Below are 18,419 nucleotides of genomic sequence, written 5' to 3' on the forward strand. Positions count from 1 at the left end.
ACATGTGGAGCACATGGACGTACGAAAGAAAGAATGTCTGTGCACGTTTGGACGTACGTGTATGTGCTCCACATGATTGGACTGATTTTTCAATTCTTTTCTGTAACAATTATTTTATTTATCAATTAATCTGTCGATCATTTTCATGATTGATTAGTTTTCCATAAAATGTCAGATGATGTCCTCAGAAACCAGAAAGAAACCAGAAAATATTCACATTTGAGAAGTTAGAATCAGAGAATTTTTAATTTGTTTCCTTAAAAAAATGACTGAACTGATTGGTTATCAAAGTAGTTGGCAATAATTGAACGATTATTCGATTATTTGTTGCAGCTCTAGACTAATTGAAGAACAAGTTACTGATCCAAAGCTTCTCTTTTTTTTTCCTCCAGACAAATCCAGAGCTGAGCTGGAACAAGTCCCGAAGGTAACACTTCTACTTTACTTCTAACTCTACTCTACTTTATTCTCTGTTTTTATTGGGTCATCAGAGTTGTATCAACTGAAGCTTGAGCTTCTGTTCAGTAACTTTATTCTAATTAACTTGTTAAGTTTCCCCTTAAACTTCCCTTTTATAATTTCATGGATTCTTCTTCTTTTATAGATTTTTATGAAGCCTGAGTTTGCTCTGGAGGATCCGGCCACCTTCAACACCGTCCTGCCCTGGTCGCACTTCAACAGCGCCGGAGGAAAGAGCAGCAGAGACGTGGCCTCCTCCAAACTGCTGCAGGAGAAGGTGAACTCACTCATCCACTCGGTCAGAGCAGATCGCTGCCATTCAGCCTCTGCTTGAGATTCCTATTTTTGACAGATGCTGCGTCAATCTGCACAGAGCAGACTGAGTAGGCAGGAAGCCAGTTTTCAAAATAAAAGACCCTGTGCAGACTTGGATCATAAAAACAAAGTAATTAATTACATAACTTGTGCATCTATGGTTTAAGCACAAAAAGCAAGGAAAGAGGAACCAATCAACAAAATCTGAGCAAGTCAACATAATCAGATGGGCAGAATGCTCTGCCTCTGAAATGTTGCTGCTGGGGGCTTCAGCTGTGAGGAGGATGGATGAAAACCATGTGATGTGCTCAGTAGAATCGGTTAGACTTCTGTGTGAGAGTGAAGCAATTAAACACAAATTTCACATGTGCAGACTTTAATCAGTTGTTGTATCTCTGCCTCCGTCCAGCTGAGTCACTACCTGGATGTGGTGGAGGTGAGCATCGCCCGGCAGATCTCTCTGCGCTCGGAGGCGTTTTTCCACGCCATGTCCTCGCAGCACGAGCTGCAGGACCGGCTGCAGGAGACGCAGCGGGCCGTAGCTGTCCTGCGGGGCCGGACAGCCGCCATCGACCGGGTCATGTGCCAGGGGCCTCTACGGGCCCTCCGCACCGCCCTGACTCGCAACAACTGCGTGAAGCTGCACAACAAGCTGAAGCTGATGGCGGCGGTGCATCAGACGCAGCCCACGGTGCAGCTGCTGCTCTCCACCTCCGAGTTCGTTGGAGCGCTGGAGCTCATCTCCACCACCAAGGAGGTGCTGCAGCAGGAGCTGCAGGGAATCCACAGCTTCAGGTGAGGATTATTTTCACTAATTTGACTGCTGGTTTGTGCCATCTGTTTATTCTCTACAAACAGCTGGCTGAATGGCTGAATTTTTGGATTAATCGTGCAGCATCATTGTGAGTTTATTGTTGGCAGCTGTTTGGATTCAGTCTGAAGATGCATGCAGACTGGATGCAAAGTGAAATTGAGATTCAGACACGACTGTGTGCCTCTAATGTTGTACCTCTGGGTGAAGTTAAACATTTAAACTGAGCTATTTGACTCACAGTTTCTAAGTGTCATTAATGAGCAGAATCTGAAGCGAGACAAGAGCGTGGAGGAAGATGAGAAACAGCTGGACCTTATGATCAGTTTTTAGCTGACAGCTGGTTTTTAATCTTTTTACGAGGCAACATTTCAGTCTATTTTTAGTCCATGAACACTTGAGGAGAGAGAGGACAGATGAACTTAGACGAGAACCATTTAACAACAGTTCAGTGCAATTTATACATTCAAACTAAACTACTGATGCTCATTAAATCATTTCATAAAATCTTAAAAGACTCGGCACAGGAAGTCATAGTGATACTGTCAGTCAGAAACTACTCAAGCTGCTGCATCACTGTCCCTCTGTCCATCTGTCCCTCAGACATCTGGGCTCCCAGCTGTGCGAGCTGGAGAAGCTGATCGATAAGATGATGGTGGAGGATTTCAGCATGTACGCCCGCAGCGACCTGAACCGCAGCCTGAAGGACGAGCCGCAGGTCCTGGAGAAGGTCTGAACAAACTCATCAAACTCACCTCTCGTGTTTGTCACTTTTTTTTTTATACGTGCCACAAAAACAAAAACCTCCTCAAACAGTTTTACCCTCAATTCCAGATGAGGATCATGCATCTGGAGCTTGACTTGAATGTAATGATACAAGTAAACAAATTTCACAGATAACAACATCAGACAAAGAAGTAAAGAACATAAAATACACTATATGATGAAGAAAATAAACTTAATCCAGCAGCACACTTAATGTAAGTGAATCATCCAGTTTCTTCCCTTAAAATGGATCTTTATATATATTTATAGAAGAGATGGAGATTTAGTGAAGTTACTCCTATAAAATAGAGGAATTGTAATTTTCTAAATTGGCCACTTTAAGCCTGAAAAAGTTAAACGAGGATCCACATTTCAGAATGAATTGAGTTTGATCTAAAAATGAGTTTTAAAAAGAAACATTTGGTTTTTAATTAAATGATTGGAGGACGTGTCAGCTGGAGATTTATTTATATTGTGTTCACAGTCGAGTTGTAGGCCTTCACAATAAAATCCTGCCAGCTGATTAGGCTTGATTTTGCTGTATTAGTGGATGTAAATGTTAAAAACACTGCACAGTTATTTTCCTTTATGCTTTCTCCAGGGGAACAAAAACATAATATCGTCTGTGTTATATGCAATGAGTTTATTTTTACCTGTGCACGCACCTGTAACTTTATATGACTATATTTATCAGCTGCTGCACAACGTTTTTCGAGTCACCCATTGGGTACAAACAGGTACCTGACCTGGTGCAGAAATCTAGATTGAGTTACGGTGAAAAACGTCACGCAGCTGCAGACGGTGTAGATTTACATTCACATTTGCTCAGAAAGACTTGACGGCACTGATGTGAACCATTGTGTATTTAACGGATGCTGTGTCCATCACAGGTCCACAAACAAAAAGTTACCTCAGAGAAGGTGGGACACACACACACACAAACACACACACACACACACACGCCTGCTGATGAAATTGCGCTCAATTGTCTTGATTTGGATCAGCGGTCAATCAAATTTTGCCTGGAGATAATAACTGGAGTGTTTGTTTTAATGTGCCTGGAGTGCCAGATGGGTGGAGTTAACAGCTTTAGGATGATTTGGATCTTGTCACGTAGGTTATTAAGTTTCACAAAGCTCAGTTCTGTTTGTGTCCAAACATTAAAATTTGTTCTCATGTGGTGAATTCATCTGGTCTCCAAGCAGGTTGAAAAAAGACACTGTGAATGTGAATCAGTGTGTTTGTGTTAATTCTGAAGAAAATTCTTGAGTTTGGGTTGAGCGGTATATTTTTTAAATTTACTGTATATTAATATTAATGTTCTCTGTCGGAACATACAGTGATAAGGTAAGGATAAGAATGATTAAAGCCAGTATTATTCAGAAATCTTGTCGAATCTATGAAGTAAAACAAATTAATCTGATAATAATTACTATGACTTACACTCAATTACACCTATTTAGATTTTTCAATCAAAGTATTTGGACATTTTAAAGGTCCAGTCTGTAAGATTTCTGGGGATTTATTGGCTGAATATGGCCGAAATGGAGTATAATATTCATCGATATGTTTTCATCAGTGTATAATCACCTGGAAGTAAGAATCCTTGTGTTTTTGTTAACTTGGATTGAGCTGTTTCTGTCTGCAGAGGGAGCAGGTCCTCTTCCACGGAGGGTGCCGTGTTGCATTGTCATGTTTCTAAAGTAGCCCAGAATGGACAAACCAAACACTGGCACTAGAAACGGCCTTTCACATTTTTTTGTGGCTCACATAGTTTCTCCTACAAGCTTGGAAGGGGAGGGTGAAGAAAAATGAGATGCTTGCAATCTCTGTCTAACTGCTAGATGCCATTAATTCTTACGCACTGGGCCTTTAAATGTGTTTGCTTTTATTCTGAAGAATAATCTTTGAGTTCGAGCTGAGTAGTATAGATTTCTTTAATTTACTGTATTTTAATATTCTCAGTTGAATCATATAGTAATGAAGAAAAGAGCTTTGATTTTGTTACATAATGATTAACAAAATACTATTTAATAATGTTCCATAAGAAAAGAAGTAAAACAAATTTAGTCAATAATAATTACTGACTGTACCTAAAATGTGTACATTTTAAATTACAGTCAGTGAAAGCCCAAAATGATTAAATTGTTTTAATTTTTATTTAGTTTTAAACGGATAAAAATTTATTTTAGAAAATCTGAGACAGCTCAATCAGTTTTATTTGATTTTCAGTTGAATTAATTAAGGATCATTTGATTATTGAGTTGTTTGATTGAATCTTGTGGAAGGAATCCTAAATTATATCAAATTGAATCACATTTGTTGTCGTCTGATGGGGTTTGACTTGCACTCATGTGGACCCTGCGCTCTTATTTTTGAGGCCTCTGTCTATTTTATGTATTTATGTGTGTGTGTTTGTTTCAGGAGCGTCTGGAGTCTCTGGTGTTCGGCCTGCTGCGGCAGAGGAAACTGGATTTTTTGGATATTTACAGCAATGAGATGATTGTGGCTGCAAAGGCCATCGTCACTCAGGTACAACTGCTTACACTGTGTGTAAACAAGAGTCAAAAAATAATCCTTTTTATTTATGTAACATCTTAACATGTCATGGAAAACACACTTTTAATCCAACATGTGTTGTGTTTGCAGTGTGTAGCAGAAAGTGTTTTGCACATAGAAGAAATTGACACTGAAGTCGTCACTAAGTAAGCAGAACAACACGCAACACACCGTTTTCCAAATATAACGAATACTAACTAAAAAAAAATGAGTATATTTAACATGGGTACAGTTTTATGTCTCATCATGACCAGGATGTTTTTCAACATTGTGTAAAATGTGTGTGTGTCTGCAGGCTAGCTGACCAGATGCGTGTGATGACGTTTCCTCAGTGGTTTGAGCTGCTGAAAAACGTCTTCGACAGTTTCCTTCTCTTCCTGCAGAGGATCAAGGTGCGTCTAAACTCTCAGGTCTTGTTGTTACACGTGTGACTGTTAATAAAGATGGTGGACACGTCTCCACTTCCTCCCACTGTACAGAACTGAAGGCAGAGTATCCCTGATGTGAGTGCTGCATGTATACAGTTTAAAAAAAATCTGTCCATGCCACACAAGAACACAACAACAGTTCCAAACACTCAGATGATCATGCAGGACCAGCAGGTGGTGATAAAGTCACTGTTTATTGCCAGAGAAAAAATATTCCAAGTGTTGGTTATTGCAGCTCTTTATAGTCGTGCAAACTAAACATAAACCAATGAGTAGTCTGCCATTGTTGTTGTTTCGGACACATGGTTGTTACACACAGTTACAATGTTACAATTTATTTTTACTGCAAATGTACAGTTTATCAGTTCTGAATATCATTGATCTGCCTCCATAAGTACTAATAATCTGTATCAGAATCTGTATCAGCCCACTCCTCTCACACGGCTCAGGTGTCGTCACATCCATCACATCTGTCTGCCCCTCTTTCTGTCTGTCAGGCCACTCTGAACGTGATCAAAAATGTGGTCCTGGAGGTTCTGGCCTCGAACCAGAAGAACCGGCTCCTGGAGGAGGACGATTCGGGGGCTCCAGGCCAGGAGGTTTCCCACGGCCCGTCGCTCCTGCAGGGTGAGGCCGAGCTGGCCTACCTCACCCACGAGGGTCTGTTCATCAGCGATGCTCTGAACGACGCCCAGCAGCAGCAGGTGGCGGCAGTCCAGGATCAGAGCTCCGTGGCGGGCTCCAGGATCCAGCAGAGCCGGACGGAGGCTGCCGGCAGCGACTCTGCCTCTGGGAGCACAGAGAGCTCCGTCAGCAGGGAGCAGAACTTCATGTAGGTCACTCTCATAATGAACCTCACAGAGCTCCAGTTTGGTTTATAGGTTATAGAAAACATGTATGTAGAAAACATTCACTGCTTAAAATTAATCATTTTATTTAATCTCAAACCGTACAAATACAGTTTTAGCTTGATAGATGGCAAAATCAGATTTTGTGAATTTGTGTGCAGCTGTTATGAAAATCATAACAGTTGTCCGTTAATAAAAAGTTTGACACAGATGTCAGTGAGGTTAAAGGTGCGCAAAAAGGGTAAGAGGAAAAATTCAGAAACATTTAGCAGATTAACAGGATTTAAATAGAGCTGCCCTCGATATTCAAAGAGAATCATAAGGCAGAGACACCTCAGTCGACTGATACTCCTCAAGTCGAGCAGTCTACCTGTGTTACAGTAACGGCATGAAACAGACAGTTACAGTAATGCACAGGGAGAACATTTCAGTGAGGCATCATATTGCAGAGGAATCATAAATAGATTATCTGTAACGTGTATCTCACACTAGTTTATGGTGGATAAACAGCTCTACAGCTCTCTGTTTTTGTGCAGTAATAAGTGGTAAGCATGTGATTCTTTACACAAATTTGTAAAAACAAACCTGAAACATGTTGATTGTTGTTTGTAAAGTTTTCAGGTGTGTGTAGACGAGTCGGTGAGTGTGTGTGTGTTTTGTCTTCAGGTCCGGTGAAAACATGATGCCCACTGATCTGGAGCTGAACCGTGTGATCAGCAACATCCAGGAGCTGCTGCACTCGGCCTCCGACGTCAGCCACGACCGCTGCGTCAAAGTCCTCACAGCCAGAGCCAAGGTACGAGAGAGGGAGGGAGAGAGGGAGGGAGAGAGGGAGAGAGAGCGAGAGAGAGGGAGACAGAGCGAGCGAGCGAGAGAGAGAGAGAGAGAGAGAGAGAGAGACCTGCGTTAATGATGATCATCAGCTGATCCAGTCTGTAATTCACTTTAAGACAATGTTTAACACACATCCTTTCAGTAAAATCAAATTTATCTGTTTAATTTAAGACCCAACACGGTTTAAAATGTCTTTGCTTCTTTGCTGCTTCAGTTGTTTCATTAATCATAGCATGTCATAATGTACTAAAATATTTAATAAAAAATCTGTTATAGTTACTTTTATAATATATTATTGTCATAGAAACTGTAAGGAAATCAAACAAAAGTACATGAAGTCAGATTATTGACTCTTTTTAATAGTTTTATAGATCTGAACCAGCACTATAAGAATATTGATATTAAATACATTAAATGTATTATATTTACCAGCAGTGAAATTACACTGGTCCAATGAAACAATGGCCAGAATCATACAGATGTCTTATGAACATTTATACAAATATACATCTCAGTTGTTTTAAAATCTCTCAAGCTTTTATTATCAGATCCAACAGCAACAAAAATGTCTCAAATTTTTCATGTAAAAGAACGGCCAACAAATATTATAAACAAATATGAAACAAATGGAAGTACAGTCACACATTAACGTGTGCGCCTCTCAGACTGAACAGGATTTGGTTATTTTGGAGTCGTGTGTTTTTCCTCTGCAGCCGTATATATTTCTTCCGACTCAGAATGTCACAGGTGTGTTTTTAACTAAACTCTGGTTTAGACACATTTTTTCATCAAGATGACCTTTTTAATTTCTTCTTTCTTCTTTCTCTTGTCTCCAACAGGACGGCTCTCTGGAGCGTCTCAGCTCGGCAGAGTTCGTCTGTCTCTCTCAGGCGGTGGAGGGTTTCGTCAGGGACACGGAGGAGCTGTGCGGCAGACGCAGCGTCTCCCTGAGGGGGGCGCTGCAGAGCCAGGCCAACCGCTTCGTCCACCGCTTCCACGAAGAACGCAAGACCAAACTCAGGTCAGCAGCAGCTCAGATATGAGGCGGTGTGGTCGTCTGTTCACCTGCTGTTTCCTTCAGGTTTTAGTGTTTTTGAAGCTCTGCTCTACATTAGACTCGTCCAGTTCTTTTTTTTGAAACCCCCAGAAGTCAAGTTGTGATGCTTCATGATTACAGAGATGGTTTCAGGTGTGTTTGTGTGTAGCGATGACTTGATAACACTTTTTCATGTTCGATACCAACACTGCAACCTTTGAGTATCTGCTGAAGCCGTTATCAATCTGATAACGTTCCCCTGACCGCCCCCCACCAAAACTGGTGCAGCCAATCAGAGGACTGCGACGCACTGCTGGCAGATGTGGGCCTGGTGGTTTTAGGCGTGACAACAGCGAGAAGCATCCACTGAAGCGACTTGTCTGGGCGGCGCCTGCGTTGATACTGTGATAGCATCAGTTATATCAGAACAGGAGAGAATTTCTTCTCCTGACCGACTTCGGCAAGACAGGTGATAAACAGATGGTTTATCCAATCACCTGCCAAATGACTTTTGGAAGTGCCCGCACTTTTCCGAAAGAGTTTCTAAGGACGACAGATGGTTCTGTGTAACAAACCATCTGTCGTGTCGGATCACTTTAACCTCGCCGTCTAAAAAACTTCAAACTGTGAAACAAACATTCTGCTCCCCTGAAGGAGGAAACGCAGCCAACGACTCAACAACACTGCTGCGTCTTTTTATTCAAACTGTTTCTCACAGAAAGCTTTTAGCAGCATTTTTTATTTTTCAGCATTCATTCATGTGTCCGGTGTTTCGTCTAGCTCAACTCCTTTGGCTCCTTGTGTCTCCTGATGTCTGTTGTTTTGTGTCCCTGCAGCCTCCTCCTGGACAATGAGCGATGGAAACAGGCGGAGGTTCCTGCTGAGTTTCAGGATCTGGTGAACTCCATTGCTGATGGCAGAATAACACTACCAGAGCGAAAAATCCCAGGTACCCAAAAAAACCACCTCCCTAAACCCTTCATCTTCTGCTGTGTGACGTTTCCACCTGTCTGTCAACAAGAGCACAAAACCTGTGAACCGCTAGGAAACATAGCGACGCTTCTCAACATGCTTCAGCTGTAACATGTTAAGTTTCTTTGTGCATGTCCAGATGACAGGAAGCCCACTGAGTTTCTGCTCGTCAACGGGCAAAAATACGCCGTCGTTGGGTAAGTGTCCACTTCACCTAATCACACAGTTACTATTAATGTCAGGTGATCATTCAAGATCATTTTGAACACAAACTGGTGTCGTCAGATGAAATCAACTGAAATTAAAGTCAGAAAAACTTTGATAATGTGCAGAATTATGTTTCTGTGTCTTCAGGACGGTTCTGCTGCTGATCCGGATCTTTCTGGAATACTGTCAGTGTGTCAATGACATCCCATCCATCGCTACCGACATGCTGACGCGTCTGTCGGACCTCCTCAAGGTCAGAACCAACACAAACATATTAAAGGGTATTTTTCAACCTGGACCATATTTTCCTGCTACAGCTGTCAGGCTGAATGTCATCCTTACATTGACAACTGCTCAGTGTCCAAGTACGTCCACTAAAACTGCTTGTTTTTGTCTGACAGCATTACAGAAATGATCCCAACAGAGAGTTTTTTGTTTAAGAGTCAGATGATTTACAGAAAGAGTTATTTTATCCTGTAACAAACAAAGAAAAGCTAAATAACAAAGACAAAACAAAGCAGCACAAAAAGCAACTTCCTCACTGTCAGTTCCTGTACAGTTATCACAGCAGCTGTGTTGAAATATCACACTTACAAAGAAACATTTTGACTTTTGTGCAGCAGGAACACAGATTATTGCGCCACCATCAGGTCATTTTGGTGTTGATCTGTAAAGTAAATATATAACATGTTAGCTGTGCTTCACTGTTTCTGCAACTGTGCTAAGACAAGAGAGTTCTGGGGGGGAAACCGTCTCTGCTGACGCTGAGATTTTATCTCAGAAGTTGCCGCCTGACCCAAAGACGTCTAATTACTGTCTCTTGGAAACGTGAGCAGACCTTGAATAGGTCAGGAATGTCCTGCTTCAGGGCAAGAAGGACTTTTTTCAAAGAAGAGTGAGGAAGAATGAAACTTTGAGTACCTATAGAGAAACACATGATTTTTGTGGGACTTTTTTCCTTTTTTTTTTTCCTGTTTTGTTTGCTTCTGCTTGGTTCGAGTCGGCTTTTCTTGTGCTTGTGCAGGTCATTATTTCTAGACAGAGGAGGGAAGGTGGGAAAGGGCTGCTGGGAAATGGAGGAAAGATAAAAGCGACAAGACGCACACTGTTTCCCCGACTTACAGATTACAGTGTTGGAGTTAAAGATCAGCTCCTCTGTTGTGTTTCTGCAGCACTTCAACTCTCGGAGCTGCCAGCTGGTTCTGGGAGCCGGAGCTCTGCAGGTCGTCGGCCTCAAGACCATCACCACCAAAAACCTCGGTAAGACCAGCTGCACGCACCAGTCTGACCTGTCGGGTTAACAGCTGGGAGTTTGTCAACCTGTGGAGGAGATTTTAATACTTCAGTTTATCTGAAAATGAAGAAGCTGATTTTGTTACTCAGTCATTAAACACAGTGTTGGCTTTGTGTGTGTGTGTGTGTGTGTGTGTGTGTGTGTGTGTGTGTGTGTGTGTGTGTGTGTGTGTGTGTGTGTGTGTGTGTGTGTGTGTGTGTGTGTGTGTGTGTGTGTGTATAGCGTTAGCTTCCCGCTGCCTACAGCTGGTGGTTCACTACATTCCCATCATCAGAGCTCATTTTGAGACCAAACTGCAGCCCAAACAGTTCAGCGTCCTCCGACACTTCGACCACATCACCAAGGTAACGCACAGCGATTATTTAACAGATGATCTAATCACAAATAAACATCTACACGTAAAGTTTAAAATCCTCGTCAGCAGTCAGCAATATAAACTCTTACAGAGATAAAACTGGAAGCAGATTTTGAGGAATTCTGACACCAAGAATTTCCAAAGATTTCTTGTTCTGAGACGGTTTGTTGTTTTGCAGGATTACAACGATCACATAGCAGAGATATCTGCCAAGCTGGTGGCCATCATGGACAGTCTGTTTGAGAAGGTTTTATCAAAGGTGAGATCAGCTTTTACATGTTCAAACTGTTTAATCAAACTTTCACTTTTGTGTAGTGCATCATATATTTTAGTGTCATTCTGAAACATTTATCCTACATACAGTTACTGAACCTACACCGGGTTTCAGATTTATTTCTGAAAAAGTTTTGTTTTGTATGAACTTAAATCAGTAAAGTCAGTTTTATTTAAACAGCCCAGAATCATAAATTAGCTCAAGGGATTTTATTTGTTTGTTTGTTGGAATCCCCATTAGCTGCTACTTGTGTGAACCACAGGAAGAGAGTAGTTACCACCTTACAACATGATGCAAAAACATTTAAAAATTCAGGACAAAAGATTCTGTCACCGTCGCCTGTTTCTCTCTTAAAATGTTTTCAGAAACACATTTTAGTGACTGAAATTGTAAAATGAGAAGGATTTTAACCGGGCAGCTGTTGTTGTGTCTCTCACATCTAGAAGGGAACCCCAGACCCGTGAAAAATTCTAACCCAAAACTAGGATCTTTCCCAAACCTTAACCAGGTTCTCTCTGTCTCTGAACCTGCCCAGATCTTCAACAGAGTCTCATTTTGTTCAACATGCACAAAGAACCAACAACACTTAACAGATCTAGGGTTCCCTTCTAGACATGACCGACAGAGACTCCTGAAGTTCTGATCAAACTGTCAAACTGATCAGTGTCGATCAGACATGGATCAATATTCTGTTAGTGCATCACCTGTTTCTGCCTAAAATGTTGTCAGAAACATGTTTTAGTCGCCGTTCAGCTGTAACATGATGAACTTACTCACCAGGACGCCATTTTGAAAACTTACGCAGGGGAGACTGAGAGCGACTGACACGTTCGAGCTGCAGACAGAGAGGAACTAATAACTAATAACTAAATATTTAGCACCTTTTAAACCCTTGATTTGAATCAGGAAAAACTGAACCTAAAAAACTCTTTTTGTGGGTTTTGGCTGCTTGTGATGTTGTGACGTATTTTTCACTGTGTTGCAGATGTGTTCAGTCATGTGATCTTACAGATGTTGTGCTGTTGTCGTCTCCTCCTCAGTATGAAGTGAAGGCTCCGATGCCCTCGGCCTGCTTCAGAAACGTCTGTAAGCAGATGGCAAAGATGCACGAAGCCATTTATGAGCTTTTACCTGAAGAGCAGACACAGGTGAGACTCGACTCACCTGCTTTTATTAAACGTGTTTAAATACGTTGAGTTTTATCTGAGCGTCTGTGAATAATTCTCAAAAATCAACTGCAGTCTCAGACAGATGTTTGTTCTCCTGTACAGATGTTGTTTCTGAGGATTAACGCCAGTTTCAAGCTGCACCTGAAGAGGCAGCTGGCTCGACTCGGGGTCGTTAATGACGGAGGACCCCAACACGGGTAAACACATACGCACGCACGCACGCACGCACGCACGCACGCACGCACACACGCACACACGCACACACGCAAACCATATAGAAACCAAAATACACAATATTACAAATGTCATGGTGGAATCCATAATGGTATGGTGTTACTTCAAGGCAACATTTCTTAAGTACATTAAACAATAAAAAAAAAAAAAGCTTTTAATCATCTGTTAATCTGAATCCATTTTTTTCTGATTGTAACATGATAGAAAAAGGTGTTTTTGATTTTCTCAGGGCTCCGCCTCTTTTTTAAAGTACTGCACCATAAGTATCACGTGAGTTTAAAGGACCAAAGATGGGAATGTTATCGAGAGGAAACACCGTACCATAGAGGGTTTAGAGAGTCTGGTGATATTGTTTTTACTGCGGTGTGTTCATAAATATCTGCTCAGAGTTCAGACATGTGGACAGGAAATCAGTTTCATCATGTAGACTTACAGGAAGTCGGCTGAGTTGGCGTTCCTTGAAGCTGATAACTGTTGTTGCGTGCAGGCTGGTGGTGGTGGACGTCGCCTTCTACACGGAGAACGTCCAGGCGCTGAAGAGCCTCGAGCGGCTCGACCTGAACATGGCCGAGATCTGGGAGCAGAAGAGGTGATGGAGGATGACAACGACGACCGAGACGGGACGTCCAGGACCGACCGACCCGGAGACGGGAGGGCTGACCTCGGGGGGCCGACGGCGGCCGGCTGAGGCTGGAGGCCCGGAGGGACCAAAAACACAAAACTGGGAGACGAAGAGCAGCAAAACACGCCGGGGCTTCCTGAACGGCTCCACCTTAAAAGACTTTATCAAGTAACACACAGAGCCTCCTTAAAAACTGCTGCCACCTCATCTCACTGTGTGCAATTCAACAGAAACACTAGTAAATTATTAGACAGTTTTAGTGGGAGCGAAGGGTGTAGATAATGTTTAAGAAGTGGCGGGGTAATTTATTTTTCTGTCGTCCTGAAAACATTCTATACTGTGGCGGACTTTTTTTTTTCTGCAGCGGGCCGGGATGTCGGAGCCGAAGGGATTTTTATCAGACGCACACTGAAACCGAACTTCTCTGTCGCTGGTTTCTCAGACTTTTGCTAAAACTTCACAGCTGAGGATTCAGGGTTCAGGTGATGACGTGATATCGCTTTGGGAAAACACACTTTTTTCTCCTTCCTGCTCTGAGAGAATCAGCTGGGTTCCTTCACGGCGTTTTCAAACCTTCTGCAAACCTCAAAACTCATCAGCTGCTTTTGGCTTTAATCTCTGTGAAGACGACTGAAAACTACAGAAGCCCTGAGAGGAAAGTGAGGAAAAAGATTCTGATGTTAATGATTTTCTTTACTGTTCATGACTGAAATTTAACCCCTTCAGTTCCTTAAACGGACAGTTCAGGTTATGTGAAGTGTGTTTGTATGAGGTACCTGTTCATGGTTCATTATGTAACATTTCTGTCATGTCTTCCTTTTGACTAAAAATGTATTTTAACGAAAACATGACTGTGGATAAGTACCACATGTAAACCACTTCAAAAAAACTGAACTATCCCTTTAATTCCAGTGTATGACCTACAGTAGATGGAGGTCGACACGCCTCCAGTTTGGAGAAGCAGCAGGAGGACTGATGTAGGAAACTAAACAATGTTTCTGTGGACAGAGTCAGCAGGAACATGTATTTTAGCGTGCGCCATATTTAGGATATTTCCAGTTCTGTACCTCGCTGTCAGACTGTTTTTTCTTACCGGAAACCAACATTATAGAAACCATTTGTCTCTCTCTCCAAACCAATCAGACTCCTTTGGCAAAAACAAAAATTTTACATCACAGAACACGAGACCTGCCTCAAACTGTGACTTTGATCAGTCTGAATGAGGCTTCAACTGAAGATTGTTTTCTCAGTTAATCAGTTTGTTTTCTCAGTTAATCAGTTTGTTTTCTCAGTTAATCAGTTTGTTTTTTGGTCTAGAAAACGTCAGAAAAAAGGCTGAAAAATGCCCAGGATGACATCCTCAAATGTTTTATCCACAACCTTAAAATTACTGTCATAAAGACGTAAAAGAAACTAGAAAATATTCACATTTAAGAAACTGGAATCAGAGAATCGGAAAAGACTCAAACCAATTGATTATTACTTGATTACTCGTTGCAGCTCTGATATATATATTTGTAAAGTTATCAGATCGGTTAATACGCAAAGCTCCGGTGTGGGATTCATTTTGGTGTCTAAAATCCGTTTTGCTGCTGACGCTGTCCACAGAACACTGCAAACTATCCCTTTAAATTTAAAGTGTTCACGTTTACGTTAAAATCCATTTCTAACCAAAAGGAACGCGAGACGGTAATGTTCCTTAACGTGCTAACAGAGAATATACAATATGTACCTGGTGTTTAGAGAAGGTGTAGAAATTAAAACTCACCTGGAGGAAAACATGAAATTTTGAGTCCTGTGTAGAAACTGTTTAGTGTCGAGCTGAACTTCTGCCTAATCTTTCCATCAGACTGATCACAAATCATTTCTTTTTCTTGTTTGTCTCTCAGGGCTTCTGTAGAAACATACAGCCGTAAAATTAATTCTTTTCTACTCAAAAAACATTTTCCAGACGTCTTGTTTTTTTTTTTCGAGGCCTGGAGGAACCCTCATGAAGCAGGAGCTGATAAAAACGTGTCATTGAAGAGCTGATTTCCTGAAAATTTCAGACAAAACAGACTGTGAAAGCATCGCAACAGCTCAGCTACATCCTGTCGTTACCAAAGTAAAAGTCTAATTCCGGAAATTAATTCCTCAGCGACACTTTTTATTCCCTTTAAAAACAATCCGATCATGCATCAAGTTCTCTTCAGCTGAGTCATGTTCAGGCCCAGTCGATGAGTCGAAGGTGATTTTTTTTATACGTGTTGTCAGTTAATTGATGAGGAGAGTTTGACTGCAGACGATGAAGCATGAGAATCAGCTGTTAACTCGAACTACTGTCCACCTTCTCCCTCCTACTGTAGTTTTATTTAATCTGCATGAGCTTTTTGTTTCCTCTGAGGCTGAAACGACACAACGGAACAGAAAATCTTGTTTTTAACAAGGAAAAACAAAACCCAGAATTTAAATCTGCACACAGTGAGATTTTACAGCTTTAAAGCAACATTACGTAAGACTTTTTGTGATTTAGCGCCCAGTTTTCACTGACATGCTGCTGACGTGAATCTGAACAGCTGTACGCGAGCATTTATCTTTACATTATTTATGATCAAAAATTAGTGTCAGAACCTTTTGCTAACATGAACAAACATTCAAACATCTCCCCTTTTTTCTTATTGACTTCCTTTTTCTTCGCTCCTTTGGTCTCCTCTCGTCTGCCGTGACGTCTGTAGAGGCTGCAGAGCTCAGTGACGTTGTTCGTTTGCACCTTCAGGCTGAATATCGGTATCATCACTCTGATGAGTGCGTCGTCCTTCCTACTTCATTCTGTAGCCATTGTGTGAATGGAAGCATCCCTGAAGTAATCCTTCTACATTTTCTGCTTTTATTTTCATCTTTTAGGCCCCAGCTGTGCAGTGAAGCCTTCCTTTACAAGGTTTTAGTGGCGACTCAACACTGAACCGTTAACTTCGACTAATATGCCGTACCACACCGACACTCGTATGCAAGAAGTTTCATAAGTTGTCGAGCAGGTTTAGGCGCTCAGAAACGTTATTTCAGAGAAAAGAGTTAAAAGAAGGAATAATTCCAGTCTGGTTCGCAGCCTGAAATCGACCGAAATGAGCTTTAAATTTAAGAATGACTCCACAGAAACAGCTGATCTTCTCTGTGATGATCTTGATAACTTCTTCATCAGGATTAATGTCAGACGGTTTTATAACCAGCTGAAAAACTCCTTGTTGAACTCCTTTGTTGAACTACTGTTTCTAGTGAGGGTCTGCAGCCTGCGCCTCTTTAGCTCCTCTCCAGTGGCTCTTTTTTCTTTTTTTTTTTTTAAAACATTTTAATTTTCATTTATGATTGTTGTTGGTCTACACTGTACAAAAACAAAAAGGCTCTTCCAAGGCAACACACTGCCGTTGATTTCGCAATTTTTGAGTTTTAAAAGAATCCAATTAAAACCATTTAATTGGTGCCGTTTTCTTCTAAATTTTATCGGTGGCTCGTCTTCTTGAGCTGCCTTGGATGTCAAATTCTCTTGTTTTTTTTTTTTTAACAGTTGAAGCTGCAGACAGTTTGTATTTGTGATCATTCAGGTTGCAGACCGCTGCCTTATAACTTGGATCACTTTACTGTGATGCTCACACCAGGAGAAACTTCCTACAACAAACCATCTAGTCTGTCACATATCAGTGTTCAGATTACCCATAAGGCCGCGTTCCTAACAGAGGGCTTTGTGGCTTTTTGCGTGAGAGAAGTTGATAGTCTGACAACAACATAACCGTCTGCTGGAAAAATGTTAAAACCAAAAATTTACAACGAAACAAGACCTCAAAAGTCAAATTGAATTGTGGATTTGGAGAATGTTGCAGTTATTTTAATGTAAAATGTGACGTAATGTTGCTTTAAATTTCCTGTGCAGCTGTAGTTCAACGTCGCCTCTTTTAAAATGCTTTGGTATTTTGTTTACGTGCCTCAGAGCCGATGATTCAGGCCTCCTGTCTCAATCCAGCGCTGTGCTGGTGTAGTTTTGGAGCGCTCCCTCTGATCAGACCTGCTCTCAGGACTGAGAGGATGCGTCCCTCCCTCACTCACCTGTCAGAAACTCCCAGAAACACCTGCGCAGGTGTTCACAGCGCTCAGCTTTTCTTCGAACATCAGATTTTCTGTTCCTGAGTGAAGTTCAGCCGTTCTGAGGTCTGACCAAACAGAACACACAGCTGTGTCCAGCTGCAGTCACGTCACGAAACATCTGTCAACAATACAGCAGCATCTGCTTCAAAAACTACACCTTTAAATGAGACGAGACGCTGAATCAAACAAACTCAAAAAATCTGCTAAACAGGTTTATAGCAGAGAAAATGTTTGTTTTTTTCAGATCATATCCTGTTTTCATGAGGAAGATATTGTGACGTGACGTGACGTGACGTGACGTGACGTGACGTGACGTGACGTGACGGCAGCTCCACTGAGGACAAAAAGCATCAAACTATCATCACTGTCTGCTTCAGAAGTGCCTACTTTGCCGACTGTCAGAGATGACACATCTGAGCTCTCCACTACAGTGTGCCTACCATACCACTGTGTGTGTGTGTGTGCGCGTGTGTGCGTGAGTGTGTGTCGGAGAGTGTGTGTGTGTGTGCGCCGACCCTCTTTTGGGTTCAGACGAGTCTGGCTGCATGTCTGAGAATCCAAAATGTCTTGAATCCTTCAAACCTGATGTGAATAAAACAGGATGATGGAGCGACTCGTCCTTCTTCAGTCTGTTCGTCTGCTGCACAGTTTTAGTCTTAAAGGCGCTGCAGGATTATGTAAAAAAGTAGTTTAAAATATTTAAAAAATCATACCTGTCAACACTCGTTACATTATTAATGATTTAAAGTTCACAACTTTGCTAACAGCCAAACATTAAGTAAGTGCAACTAAACACTGCAGCTACCAGTCGGTGATCAGGCCCTAAATCGATCAAAATGATCTTTAAGTGTCAATAATCCAAATGAAAAGCAGGATCAGTGACTGTTCAGTACTTTTTGCAGATATTAAAGAATAACTTTCTCCTCACTGATGGTTTCTGCAGCTTACGTAGCTTTAAATCCTTCAAACCGGATGATGGAGTCAGTTTCAGTCTGTCTGCTGTGAGTTTTTAGTCTTAAAGGCGCTATATGTAAAAAAGGAGACTTGGATACACCAGACGAGCAGAATGGAGGAGTTTTTTTTTTCCAGTTGTTTTTTGATGTTTGAAAACTGGTCACCAT

The 18,419-nt window shown here is 41.6% G+C and overlaps 1 protein-coding gene and 1 long non-coding RNA gene across 2 annotated transcripts in view; one reads left to right on the top strand and one right to left on the bottom strand.

Annotated features, from left to right (window-relative positions):
• Window positions 1-14,035, top strand: part of vps54 (VPS54 subunit of GARP complex) — a 28,384-nt gene extending 14,349 nt beyond the window's left edge. Inside the window, exons 5-24 of the mRNA XM_084714656.1 lie at window positions 393-427; window positions 605-736; window positions 1,184-1,569; window positions 2,189-2,315; window positions 3,241-3,270; window positions 4,775-4,882; window positions 5,000-5,055; window positions 5,205-5,301; window positions 5,835-6,169; window positions 6,852-6,981; window positions 7,859-8,040; window positions 8,892-9,004; window positions 9,167-9,224; window positions 9,382-9,487; window positions 10,407-10,494; window positions 10,751-10,872; window positions 11,062-11,142; window positions 12,198-12,305; window positions 12,429-12,523; window positions 13,048-14,035. Of these exons, the coding sequence (XP_084570782.1) occupies window positions 393-427; window positions 605-736; window positions 1,184-1,569; window positions 2,189-2,315; window positions 3,241-3,270; window positions 4,775-4,882; window positions 5,000-5,055; window positions 5,205-5,301; window positions 5,835-6,169; window positions 6,852-6,981; window positions 7,859-8,040; window positions 8,892-9,004; window positions 9,167-9,224; window positions 9,382-9,487; window positions 10,407-10,494; window positions 10,751-10,872; window positions 11,062-11,142; window positions 12,198-12,305; window positions 12,429-12,523; window positions 13,048-13,153 (2,495 nt within the window). The 3' untranslated portion in view covers window positions 13,154-14,035. The remainder of the gene's footprint in view (window positions 1-392; window positions 428-604; window positions 737-1,183; window positions 1,570-2,188; window positions 2,316-3,240; window positions 3,271-4,774; window positions 4,883-4,999; window positions 5,056-5,204; window positions 5,302-5,834; window positions 6,170-6,851; window positions 6,982-7,858; window positions 8,041-8,891; window positions 9,005-9,166; window positions 9,225-9,381; window positions 9,488-10,406; window positions 10,495-10,750; window positions 10,873-11,061; window positions 11,143-12,197; window positions 12,306-12,428; window positions 12,524-13,047) is intronic.
• LOC146329391 (uncharacterized) lies at window positions 6,839-12,302 on the bottom strand. The gene is made up of 3 exons (XR_014769807.1): window positions 12,167-12,302; window positions 10,357-10,554; window positions 6,839-6,963 (listed from the first exon to the last, which is right to left on the bottom strand). It is a non-coding gene; the product is annotated as an uncharacterized LOC146329391 (long non-coding RNA).
• Window positions 14,036-18,419: the final 4,384 nt, after the last annotated feature.

The sequence above is a fragment of the Lutjanus erythropterus genome, chromosome 3, assembly GCF_056507025.1.
Source record: "Lutjanus erythropterus isolate fLutEry1 chromosome 3, fLutEry1.hap2, whole genome shotgun sequence".
In the NCBI taxonomy this organism is placed as follows: Eukaryota; Metazoa; Chordata; class Actinopteri; order Lutjaniformes; family Lutjanidae; genus Lutjanus; species Lutjanus erythropterus.